The sequence below is a fragment of the Larus michahellis genome, chromosome 5 (assembly GCF_964199755.1).
Source record: "Larus michahellis chromosome 5, bLarMic1.1, whole genome shotgun sequence".
Lineage (NCBI taxonomy): Eukaryota > Metazoa > Chordata > Aves > Charadriiformes > Laridae > Larus > Larus michahellis.
The window spans coordinates 41,268,722-41,282,450 of record NC_133900.1 but is presented as its reverse complement, the minus strand read 5'-3'; the positions used below and the strand labels follow the sequence as shown (position 1 = coordinate 41,282,450).

The following is a 13,729-nucleotide window of genomic DNA, read 5'->3' as shown; positions in this document are numbered from 1 at the left end:
CGTTAAAGCTGCGCTGGGGCCTTGCTCACAAATAAGCAGCGTGGACAGGTAGGCACCAGTGCAAAGCCCATGCCCTCGCCCTACTTAGTTTGCAGCTGGGATAAAGCCTACAAACCAAGCCAAGTTTACCGGACTACCACCTGCTGGGGACAGGAGAGACAAGGATCACGACAGCAGGCAGCAGTGGCCTCACGATATGGTTTCCCTCAGATTTTGACTTTTATAACCCCTGAAGCCTGGTAGCAGTGCAGCTTGTACAGTACACTCATACAGTCACGGTTATTCTCCTGAGTTAGGACATAAAAGATTTCCGAAAAAAATTGAAAATTCTTCTTAAGTACATTTCCCAAACAACTTTAAACGTCACATTAAGCTTAATATAAACCCTGTTAGCGCATATGTCTCCCTTTCCTCAGCCAAGATTTTTTGCTAGATCACGTCCGTCCATTTGTACACATCAAAACGACACATGCAAACAAGTTCAAAGCAGGGATGAAATTGGATAAACCGATACCGTACACAAACAGAAACATGGTCCTTCCTTCCTAGCAAAACCAAATCCTCTGCAAAACATTTAGCTTTCTTACTTCTAACACTCTGCAACTCTGCTTAGTGTGAGCAGTGCATGGGTTTCAGTGACTGCAGGTGCTTGAAACAAAGAGAAGCCTCAGCCACGTACCACAGTTGTCTTCGTCGGCCCGATTCCCGCAGTCATCCTCACCATTACAGTGAAGTTGTTGGGGCAAACACTTTGTGATATTGCCACATGGAAAGTAGCCCAGGGGGCACCTGACCCCAACTCCAGAAACATGATCTTCCAAAGAGTCACGGATGACTAAATAGAAACAAAAAGAATATGCTTACTTTAACATATGTTCTTGACGTTTAAAGATTGTTGAGATAATGCTTTTATAAATACTTATTTGCATTTGAATGTGAATATCAAGCAATAAATACATATTAGATCATTGGACATGCAATTATAATAGTCTATTAAGTTAACTTGGCAAGAAACATTTATATAATCAGCTAATTAAAATATGCTTTGATATAAAGCAACCAGGTAATTCCTCCCCACACATCCTAGGAATAAGATGGAAATGCTAATCACGCAAGACGAATGGCCCAAGGCCGCTATTTAAAAGGATTGTTTTGCTTTGCTCTAGAAATTAATTTATTATAGCAATATACCAGATGAGCTATGCAGATATGGATTATATTAATTTGGGCTGAAATTGAAGACCCAGATAGATAAGTCTTCGTTATACAAAGGCAGAATTATATATTTTTGAACGTATTCTAATTTTAAAGCAATTACTAGATGTAAACTGATCAAGCAACAAAGAACAAGGAAAGTAAAATCAAATCTGTGACACAGTTTTGCTGAAGAATGACTCAAGAGACATAAAGGTGCCATTATGAATCCTTTGGAAGAGTTCTCAGCCTGGTCCAAAAAATGTGGATGTACTATTCAGAGTCTATCAGTCTGAAGTTTAGATACACAGATGCTGTTCTGCTAAGCCCACGCTTAACAGAAGTAATTTCACAGAATGTAGGGACTTCATTCAAGCCGTAATGGAGGGAAAAGGTAGCAGGATACCAATGAAGTACAGCCAGGGCAGCTGGAGGACGCTACCTGTCCTCTGTTCCTCAGCTCCCTGTGCTACAGCAGCTCCATTTACAGATGCGTGCTGCCTTACGAGTCCCTCCAGTGCACCTGAGGGAGAAATCCGGCCACCATCACTTCTTCCAGGCTAAGCTCAACTGACCTACTGCTTTGTTACAGGTTGCAGGGTGCCAGCTCAGATTTCTTGTCATATAAGATCAACTTCTTTCCAGGAGCATACGATGGAGAGGGTTTTAAATTACTCTAGAATGCAACGTTTTCAGTTTCCAACATATTGGAAATGGAGAAAAGTATCATCAGCACAGAATGTTACCTCGTGCTCCCAAAGCCTCAGTGATGTGCCATTCTGCAAGGACTTGCTAATTTAATTTTTGAAGTACTTTCAAAAAGGAATGTCATTTCCTCATTATAGCTAGCATTTGACATAGTGGACGCTGTCACAAAAAAAAAGATACAAATGCCAATACAAATGATATTTTAAGTTTCATTGCTGTCTTAGAGCACTTGAAACACTCTATACAAACTCTGATGTAACGCTTGTTCAGACAGTATATTGCCACTCCTGAAACATGTGACTATTTTTCCAGGATGTTTTCATAAGACAAAGTATAAATCTTTTATGCAACTTTCTCAGATTAATAAGGAATATATTATTACACAACATCTGATTTTTGACCTCATTTTTCTCCTGGACTAAGGGAATCACCTGAAATTGAATCAAGTACTTCAGATTCATAAGAAATCCCTTCTGGAAGAACTTTCACATGTTAAACCTTTGAAGATGTTTACAACTCTGGAAATTTGAAATGCAGGAGTAATGTCTCCAGGAGATTCTGTGATAAATATTCTGTTATTCCAATATGCACAGAATTGTCTTTGCTGTCAGAAGCATCCTCCATAGAAAGTCATATATTCCAGCTATCAATCACCGTATGATTTTGAAAAGTTGATTTGCTTTTATCTGCAACTGTAGAACTTATGCTCTTGCTGGAAGAGACTTTTGCTTTAGGTCCCTATCCCACCTATGTATAGGTACCAAAAGTAAGGCGATATTCTAGTCCTAGGATTAATTCACTCTTGCATGTTTGTAAGTCTCTCTGCTGTTCTGTGTTTGTATTCGGAGTATTATGTTTCATCTGCTGCTCCCAAAAACAAGTAGCAAAATAAAAAAAAAATAATCTTACACAGGCTAATGGTATCGCGTTAAGGAAACAGAGTATGTGTAGTACTTAGTGTGTAACGTGTCTTGAAAGAAATCACAGACAACTGAGGGTAAATCCCTACAGTGCGGTTATCTAACAATCTGAGCAACTACTGAGACACCTGGTAAAAGACAACAATATGGGAAAAGCAAGCACAAAAGGAAAAAACCCAAACAACCCCTTGTATTTTGTCAAGCTGTTTTCCCTACACATTGGAGACTTATTCAGACTGAGCTGAACTTTGTGCTTAAAGGGGCTGATCTCCATGCAGTTTAAATTCCAAATGATGGTGTTTATCCTCTCACAGTACCTTTCAATGGATTTTCACTGCATTTTCCATAAATTAGTATTAATTAATCAAATAGTATTAATCCCTGAACTAATTAATGAATTTACTTTCCGTCACAGTTTAGAAATCATTCTTTGTGAAAGAGTACATAATCCCGCACTGTGTTTAGAGTTTTGAATTCTCTGTAAATTTATAGCCTTGATGATATCTATTCTGAATCTCTGCATTACTCATTTTGTGCCATGTTGGATTTCTGGCATGTAAATATCTGCCTGGGAAAGAAGATAACAAGGCATCAACACTGAACAACTTCATCCCAGTCGAATCATTGAAAGCACTGGTCTTTGTCCATTGACTTGTTAACATCACTTTGTTTATGCAAAAAAAGACAGAAGTTTGGACCCTGCAGATTGCAGATTTATGAATGGAAAACCCCCCAACCCTCTGCGGAAATATTTGGCAAAGCTGGCAAAGGTAGACAGGAGATAAGACAGTAAAATCCATTGTAAAATGCTAGATAATATTCAAATGATTCTCTTTCTGATTAAAGGAAATTAAAATGGTGTCTTCTATGTGAGGAAAATGGCTAAAGGTAGCATTGCAACAACAGCAATAAAAAACAATGCTTCTCATTTTGCAAATACAAACTGTACCGACACTGGATTTTATTATACCAAGATAATGATCTATCACGCTATCTTTGTCATGCGGTATTAAAGGTGTCAACTTTTCCACCTGTTATTGATTTTCCACTAAGGAAAAATTGAACCACTCTTCTAGAATGTTGTTTTATTGTTTGCTTTTTTTTAGCAGATAAACCTCCTGATAGAATAGCTCTAAAAAATATTGATTAATGATTATTTCATCAAGTCATGCCACTGGCTGTTTCACATTGGTGTTAAATCAAGAAAAAGAAAAAAGTTATTTTGTACTCCTTTCATTAATCCACAGGTTCTACCTCTGTTCCATATGCACATCAAGCTTCAAAGGTACCTCTATTGTTTTATAGGTTCTCATTCACAGCTCATCCAGGATAGAACATCTCAGCCTTACTTCTTATGGTCAAAGTAGCACTGTAAAAGCATGAGACCCTCTATAATACAAAGGTACCACCATGAGCAAACCATATAAACAATAAATTTGAACCTTAAAATGGCTTGATTAATATAAATGATTTGTGTTTTATAACGAGTAAGTTTGGGCTAATATTGTTACCTGACACAGTGAACAGAAAAGCTCTGGTGTCCTTCAGAGATATGACAAAAAGTGGTGTAGACTGAGAGGTAAAGGAAGACTTGTTAAAGTGTGTATAAAGAACTCAGCTACAAAGGTAGAAACTAGAGAAAAGGTGGAACTCAGGACACATTTGTTTAGGCCTCAGTTGTGAAGGTGAAAATTATAAATCTGTGACAGACTTGATTATGTCAGAAGGTTTGCTTTTATAGATACTCTAAGTAAAAAATGTCATCTTTGAATACCTCATACAGAAAACCACCTCCTGCCCTTTCAGTGACAGAGAAGTAATTTCATACATTTCAGCCATACTGTACCAGCAATTTTTTCTTCTCATAATGATCAGAGTAAATACTAAAATATTTGCAATATTTCTAGAACAAATAGAAAAGAAATAGGTGAACTGGTATCAGTACAAATGGTAAAACCACAAACAAGCATATTTTTGACAAGATGTTTACTGTCTCTACACAGAGTAACATTCTACCCAGTAGGGCATGTTCATAATTCTGCAAATTAAATATTTCTGACTATGACGTATTCCACCCCCAATTCTTCTCAAACAAAATTCCATGTCATACACCTTTTAAGCTAGTCCAGATCTGCTGCTTTGAGGCACTTACTGCTAAGACATACATCTGTGATCTTTCCTCTATCTTGAAGAAAGTGCATAACTTTTGCTGCTAGTCTTGAAAACATAAGACTCATTCACCGCCATTTTCCTTTTTTAAAGGAATAAGTAAGAGTTAGGTTGTCATCTAGTATAAGATGGTAAGGCTCTTTCTTCTGTTGTATGGATGCAGAATCACTGGGGAAAGAACACAGCAGCCCCTCTTTAAGCTCTCATGAAAAGAAATCAAAAGAGGGAATGCATTTGGGAAAGCCAAGAACAAGATACTCCCAGGAGACCACAGCTTTTCTCCCAGCTAAATTGATTCATCAAGCTCACTATTTTTGTGCAGTCTTTGAAAAATGTCAAAAGCTTTTGATAACAGATACTGGGTCATGAATGCTATTTGAGAAATGAAACAAGGGGCATGCGCACTAGAACACCACAAACTGAACACAGTTACTTCTAGCTTCCATAACAAGTGAATATGACTCCATAACGGAAACAATACTGGGCTGATTAGACAAAATCATAAGCAGTTATACCAATCAAAGCAGCATGACTAACTGCTTGGTACTTTTTAGTGACATCAATCTCAATTGTGTTGCATATGGGTTCAAATAAGGGCACATAGAATCATGGAATCATTTAGGTTGGAAAAGACTTTTAAGATCATTGAGGCAAACTGTTAACCAAGCACTGCCAAGTCCACCACTAAACCACGTCCCTAAGGGCCACATCTACACATCTTTTAAATACCTTCAGGGATGGTGACTCAGCCACTTCCCTGGGCAGCCTGTTCCAATGCTTGATAACTCTTTCTGTGGAGAAATTTTTCCTAATATCCAATCTAAACCTCCCCTGGCGCAACTTGAAGCCATTTCGTCTCATCCTATTGCTTGTTACTTGGGAGAAGAGACCGACCCCTGCCTCGCTACACCCTCCTTTCAGGTAGTTGCAGAGAGTGATATCATAATAGGAGGAAAATATTTTTGTATTTTCAAAAATACAAAAATCGTCATGAGTACAAAATGATGCTCAAATTCCAACTAGGCTAATGTATTTTTCTTCCTTTTGAATAAGTTGTCAGTTTGAAAGTACTGAGGCTGAGGAAGTACAACTATTTTTAAAAAGGAGTCCTTAAGTGACAAGGACCGAGGAATGAACATGATACTGAAGAAACCACCCTGTACTTACTACAATGGAGAGTTATTTTATCTACAAAACCCCAATTTTTTCCAAGAGACCAATGCAAATTTATCAAATGGTGGGGCTTTTTCCTCCTCCAACCCATGACCTATTTTAGATCGTGTACTTCTAGACACAGTAGGAAAAGGACGAGAGCAAGAGAGGACTGAAAATTTTCTTTTGAAATAGTTGTTTTGAAACAGAATATTTTCTTCAACTAAAACAGAAAGAAAACATTAAAGTTGAAATTGATTTTGCCTGTCATTTTTGTACCAGCCTGAATACTTCAAGATGACAATAGATGAAAAAATTCCTCTTCTGCTGAAAGTTATTTGAAGACCACGTGAACTGGCTTTGAAAAACCTTTAGTGTAATACAGAGGAGGAGACCTCATAGGCCTGTTACCTTTATTTTCCAAGATAAATCATCAGAACAAGGCTATAAAACAGGTTTATAACTATAAATTCCTTTAACTTAAAAAATGGTTAATTAATGTTTGACAAAGAATAGTAGTAGCACGTGGTCGATCAACTCTCATCAGAAGCATTCGAATCACCAAATTACAGAAAAAAAGAGGAAGATATGACATCTTAAAAAGATCTTATTTTTTAAAAAAATAATTTGTTGTCTGAATTTGTCCATTACAATAATATCTAGAAGTGAATGATATTTACTTGTGTCTTACATTAATTTTCCTGGTTTTTTTCTGAATTATTCAGTTTCTTCCCACTAAACAAGGGGATTTTTGAACAGTTTAGGAGAGAGAGCAGGATGAAGTTAGTCTAGTGTATTTCAGGTTAGAAATATGAGGTTAACTTTCGTATGCTTTTATTTAACTTTTTACACTTTTATTAATGGGAATGTATTTTTATTTTTCAGCATGTAATTTTATAAAGACTTTCCCAAACCTGATACTTCTTTTAGGAAAAGCTTGCTAGTGATTTCTTTGAATATGTAATAAGAATCGCATACTATTAAAAACATTTTTATTAAGATTTAAAGACTGCCCATAAGTAATGTATTGAAAATAGATTCTAGTTTCATACAAGAATAAAAAACAGTTTACGCACTTGAACTTGTTGTTAATGTACACATTTGTAGTAACCCCTTGGGCAAAACTTGTAGACCAAAATAGACCTTGCTATAATGGTGACAGATACTTCAGCATTAACTCCTGAGGCAAAGCATCGGTGGGGCTCAGATTTAAACATCTGTACAGGATCCCCACAGGAGTATAATTAAACTCTTATCACTACATTGCCTTTTCTGTAATTTGCTCCTCTCCTCCTTTGCTAATTGTTCAGCCCTGATGTCTCTAGCATTTTCTAAATATCTGTATAGCATATGAATCATGTTTGTAATTTTAAATTTTATTGGGTTCAAGTGACACAGTGCCATTTAATCAGAATGCCAAATGGTTCCGACATCTTCATTTCTAAAACACTAGCAATTTTTTGTATTTTGGCTCTTGCTCTTGCAACCAGAATTACATTTTCAGCTTTATTGCATTACATTTATCTTTAGTAGACCATAGTAGATGTCATTCTAGGAATACGTAGTACTTGAACTACACACGTAAATTTATGACTATGTAAAATGTTTGTTTTCATTAAACACAATATAGTGCAAAGGATTTTAGCACAAAAGATGCATGTATTGTGACTGTCCACATTGCATGCCAATCTGGTCAGTATCTTGTATTTTAATTTCTTATGGTACCTTTATGTTTTGCTGTGAGTTTCATTATGCTTTCATTTCAGAAGTGTTTTCCAAAGCAGAAAAATTGTACTATCTTTTGGAAAATATAGTCTCCAATCTCATAACAACATTACTAAAGTTAGTTATCAGTTATGCCACAGTTAATTCAGACCGATTAATCCAGCTATAGTGCTGGAAGATCCTCTTTGTATAAGTGCCAGATAGATATGCTCCAGGGTCAGAAAGCGCCAGTAGAGCAATTCAGACTGGTCACGTGGCACCTTGCCAGAGGGTTTGGCTCTTACACCTTCTATTAATTTGCCTTTTTGTTCTGCTCACGCAGAACTTAAACTAAAAAGATTCTGATACACAGAAAGAGCTGAAAGAAATTATTTGGAAAAGCCCCAATATGAAGTTTAAGGGATTTTATCTAGAAACTCAAATTTTGCAGAGCATTCCCAGAGGATGAGGGTTCAGCACAATGTCTAACAAGGACACAAATTAATGAGCAGAGCCAAACCTTTCTGTCACTCCCCTTCCCTTTTCTTCCTCTCCCCAAATACACAGAATTTAAATGATGTCTGACTATTATTTCTGTTTGAAATAAGTTCTATCTCCATTGTCTGACATGATTTCCAGTAGAAAATACATTAAGGTAGGCTTTCCTTTGCCCTAGTGTTGTTTTGCATTGGTGTAACTCCTTTGATTTCACTAGTTTCTTTTTCACACTGGTGCAATATCAAGTCTAAAGCTGGACACATGAAACAGTACAGTTTTGTTTGGGTGGTGTTAGATATAGAATAAAAATGAAGGCACCGATGTAAATGTGTTAAATACGCTGTGCTAGTCTGTACCATACCACCTGAAAGGTCCAGACAAGGCAATGGTGAGCCATCAAAATCAAGGAAAACTGCCCTCCCAGGAGCTGACTCTTCTTCCCAACCAGAGGAGTGTACTTGGGCTGACTCTTCGAGCCCCAGAGATAAAAGAAATCTGTTTCAAAACTCATTTTTTTTTCCTCCTTTGAAACACTACATTTTTAAGAGTTAATGATTTAAAGACACGTATAAAAGAAAAAAAAAAAACTTAAACTTTTTCCCAGGGAAAAAGTTTCTTAGCAGTATTTGCCACATATCTTACATTCTTACATATTTTTCCCTATCTCATAACATGTGTAGTAGTGAGCTAATCAAGTTTGGTTTTGTTTTCGTTTTAAATCTGAGCAATCAAATAATTTAAAATGTACTTTAGCCAAGAGGATCAGTATTCTGATTGATTATCAATAAATTAGTGTCCCTCAAGCAACAATCACTCACCTCATCTGATAACCACTATTCTGAATTCAAACACATAATGATAGTAATTAGGGATTAGTGTAAAGAAGCTCACATCAGACTTGTTGCTTTGCACAAGTTAACGCAGTCAGCCATATGTAAAGCAATCAAAAGCGAAACACCGACTAGTGAAAACTAAATAATTTAAATTAACAAAAAACAGACATTTGTAATATGTTTCTTAAGTTTCCATAAAGAAAAGACAGATTTAAGTGACTTCCATGACAGAATACCATGTACAGGAGAGGAGTTCATGTGCATTCAGGCCTGGAAGTAAAAAGAAATCCAGGAGATGAGACAGAAAGTACTTGTAGCAAAGCCCTAAGAGAATGCTGCAATGAAAAAAGGAATGAAAATAAAAAGGCAACGAACAGGGAAATTACTTACTGATATTCTAATTGTGTGATGTTCTGAGAATACATTATTTGTAAATGAGCAAAAGAGCAAAGAATTACACGATTATCATGAACTTCATATAACAGAAAACAATCTAAAAGATCATAACAATTTGCCTAACTTTTCTTAGGTCAAAACGGGCAAAACTGTCTTTTTTTTCTCCCTACCCCACCCCCCGCCAATAAAATTGCATGATTTAGCTCTAACTTCTTTCATACCAACTTTGGTATGCTCTTGTGATGGAGGGGGGAGGGGAAAGACTGTTAGAATGAACATCTTGAAGCACAGATGATACCAAAATAGATTTGAGAAAGCCAGCCCAACCACAGGCTGAGGAAAAGAACCTGAAGGGGAGGACAGTGGAAGACTTTATTTTGTTTTTCTACATCTTCTTTTGCTCTTTAGTCTTTTATTTTGCTACAAGGTCACTTAAACTAAGCATGCTGCACATCAGCCACAATTTCAGGAGCCTCAATACTTTTCCTCTTGTCCTAATTGACACAATCTTAAATAAATCTTTGTAAAATACCCTCAGGTAAGCTTTTTCTACCTAGGACTCCAGAGAGAGAAATGGAAGAAAGCGTTTTAGGATCCTTACAGAAAGTATTTGAAATAGGAAACATAATCTGTTTTTTTCATTCCTTGTGCCTTTAATAAAGTCTAAAAGGATGTTAACGATAGTTCTTACAATGGAACCAAGCCAGTGTAACTTAAAATGAAGCTCTAAAGCATGCTTAAGATTAATTTTGTAACAATAAAAATATATTATTTCTTGGTGAACCTGAGACAGGATTATCTGATACATTTTATTTATTCACGTGCTTTTGTTACTAAGAACCATTTATAACTATTAAGAATTTAAATTTAATATAGAAGTACAAGTTCAGATTTGGGAGGTTGCTGTACCCTATAAATCTATGAGATTCCACCCTCCTGAAGTATTATAAAAATAGAATCCTTTGTTGTTCTGTTTTGAAGTCAAGTAATTTGAAAGTATTTTAGAGAACTCATGGGACTATTTTGTGAAAAATCAATTTCAGATACTGTGCTTAAAGAAATGCACTATTATTGGATTGTGACTCACGAATATTTGGTTCAATTTAAAAATCTCAAGTTTTCCAACCTCTACTATATTTTACTATTAGTAAACATAACTCACTGCTATAAATTGTGACAATCCAGTTAAAGTGCCATAAACCAGAAATTATCTCAAGCTAATAGGATTTCTGACTTTCTTAAAGTGAATAATGTTAGCTGGCTGAACCATGATTGGAGACATCTGGCTTATTTCTTCTTTTGCAGGATATATAAAAACGTGCATGCAGATTAAGATTCATCGATTTTGAGATTATAACTTTTAGATTTTATACAATTATTAATGTACATAAAGAGATGTTGCATTAGCAGCACATAGGTGTAAGTTATCTGGATGTTAAGTTTTCCTCAACCAGGAGTAGTGCTGTCACCATCCATCTCTAGCGCGGCACGTGAGGCAGGACAGAGGGCTGGGAGGAGGAGACGTTTGCTCCAACAGCAATCACTGCATCACCCTGGTCCTGCGACACCTTTCTGTTGGGTCTCCATTCACTCCACATCTGACTTCCCGTCTCGGACGGTGGGCTTCCCAGGGCAAGGCATGCAGAAGAGTGTCTAGAAAAATGCAGCCCCAGTCTCACAATCTCAGCCTAGGTCACATTAGAAAGTGGACTGAGAGATAGTATTGGTACACAGCTGTCTGTTACCACCCATCACAATCTGGCTACGTGGTTGTTTGTGTTTTTTTTTTTTTTAAAATAGATTGAATAAGGCAATTATATCAGGATAGCATACATGTAACTTACAAGATCGTATCCCAGTACTTAAAACAATTGTTGACATAACTTATTAGCAAAATTAAATCCTTTGTAACTTAGTATTATTTAAAAATATCTGATAAATTCTCCAAAGCTGTACATCCATAGACACAAAAATCTATTTCTCCGGGCAAGAAACCAGTCTGATTAAAAGATGATGTGAAAGCAGTGAATATGTAAATGAAAGATTTTAAAAAAAATCAAATAGTGATAAAACCTAAAAATGTATATGTAGGCATGCTAGAGAAATAATCAGTACTTATTTTAAAATAACTGGGTTTTTTTTCTAAAACATATTAGGAAAAAGAAAATCCTCATGTGACTTATAAGTCTCATTATTGTCGAAAAGCCCAGCTATTCAATACCCATTTCTGATATATATTTGGAGGGAAGAAAGTGGTTGTCTTTCTGCTTGATGCTGAAAATCTGTACTGAAGATAAAGCAACATTTCTAAAAGAAAATATTTTTGAACCAGCCATAGGAGGGATTTGAAGGGAATTATTTGAGAAACACTTTGAAACTAAAGTTATCATATAACAGGTTTTGAAATACAAAGGAAATACCAAAAGAGCTAGAGGCTTGCAGCGTTATTTGAATGCTAGAAAACAATGACAGTTTCTGAAAAAAATCAGTGTCTGTAGTTCCTAGGTAAAGTAACAGTTAATTCATGTCTTCACATGGAATTGGAGACCAGGAAATGATGCCAGGAAGTGTACTTTCATGGTAGATAGGCCTTCTTGAATAAAGCTCTAAAAATGCAGGTCATCTTTGTTGACAGCATTACTATTAACTCCTTCAAATTAATCAAGTACATGGCTTTTAAATTCATTAACTTTTTTTTTTTTGTTTGTTTTCCTTCATACAGCTCAAACTTTGCTTTAACTACGTTGTGGCAAGATTTTAAGTTTCATGAAAGGATACTCTTAGTAACTGATTCTGAAGGGAAGCTGGTCTATAGCTATCTCACCTATTTCAGCCTTATATTTTTTTTAATTGCAGCTGAAAAACAAAGTAAAGCAAAACAGAAAAGTATATATACTTCTATGCGAAAGCAACAACAACAAAACCTTTCCAAGCACTGTGCCTTTTCCCCTGCATTCAGCACAGCACTGACAATCACCTTTGTGATGGAATAGAGACTCCTCTGCCAGGTCATGCAAGTGCTTTCATTTTCTCTGCGGAACAGAGGAGGAAGAGGCAGTGTTCACCGGTTTTGACAGGCCTATGCACACCTTCGAGTCTCAGTCCGGCTGTACGGCCTCTGCCCTTCTTAGTGCCATAGTGGCACTTGCTCTCCTCTGGAGGAAACACTTTAATGAGAATAAACGTTTTGACCAAATAAAGCCTGGAGATTGCTACAGGATACGTGGGTGGAACAGCGTGACCTGGGGTATAAAGGACTGGGTGATTTAATGTCCTCTCTGGATAAACTCTGCTAAGTGATCTCATGTGGACCAGTCCCACAGGGTCAGTGTAGCTGCTGCTGGGCTCTCCCTCCCAACTGCCCGGCCACCTTCTTCCCCTGACATCAGGTCTATCAGGTCCCAGGGCCAGCTCTCCCCAACAGGCCACAGCTGATGGCTCCAGAGACTCTTTCAAATCCATGTTTTCCCCATCAGTCCTTCCTCCAGGTACCTGTATCTTGCCCTAACACGCAAGTCAACTGCATGCTGGATGCCTCGTGAACATTGAGGACAACGCAGCAGGTAGTGAGCATAATATTGTGTATGGCTTCTTTGCATGCACAGAGTCATATCATACATTGTCCTCTTGCTTTTGCTATAACACAATTTCCAAATGGTTTCTTGTTTTTTTTCCTACGATAGGAACCATGTACAAACATCAGTTATTAGCAGCATGCATTCAAAGTCTGTCACATATCTTTGAATTTCATACATTTTTGCAAATGCACCTCCATATAATAATACAGGCACTTTACCTACACTTTGATTGGTCTTCTAATGGATTACTGACACCCTGCTGTTTAGTCTACGGCCTAACCACCTATAAATTACAATATTAAATTCCTCATTAGTTCCATCATACAGCTACAATAGATAAACTTCCAGTGTTTAAGTCCTCACAGATTGCTTAGATTACAGTTTAGAATATGGCATTGTTGCTTAGTTGGAGAACTAAGACATTAACACACATACAGCAAGTGTTTCTGCTAATTTTAGGTTCCTGCTTTCAGGGTCAGCTTCACAGATTACATAAAGCACAGCTTTTACAGACTTCAGTGGCAGCTGTGAAACGGACACTGCCACATCAGGATTATCAAGCCAAGAACCTAGAAAA

The 13,729-nt window shown here is 36.9% G+C and overlaps 1 protein-coding gene across 4 annotated transcripts in view; it reads right to left on the bottom strand.

Moving 5' to 3' along the window:
- The window catches only part of RXFP1 (relaxin family peptide receptor 1), a 54,966-nt gene that overhangs the window by 35,502 nt on the left and 5,735 nt on the right, over window positions 1–13,729 (bottom strand). For 3 of the 4 annotated variants that reach the window (XM_074589759.1, XM_074589760.1, XM_074589761.1), the window contains exon 2: window positions 680–835. The exons of the other annotated variant lie outside the window; for it this stretch is intronic. In XM_074589759.1, coding sequence (XP_074445860.1) covers window positions 680–835 — 156 coding nt within the window. The remainder of the gene's footprint in view (window positions 1–679; window positions 836–13,729) is intronic. 4 annotated transcript variants of the gene reach the window in all.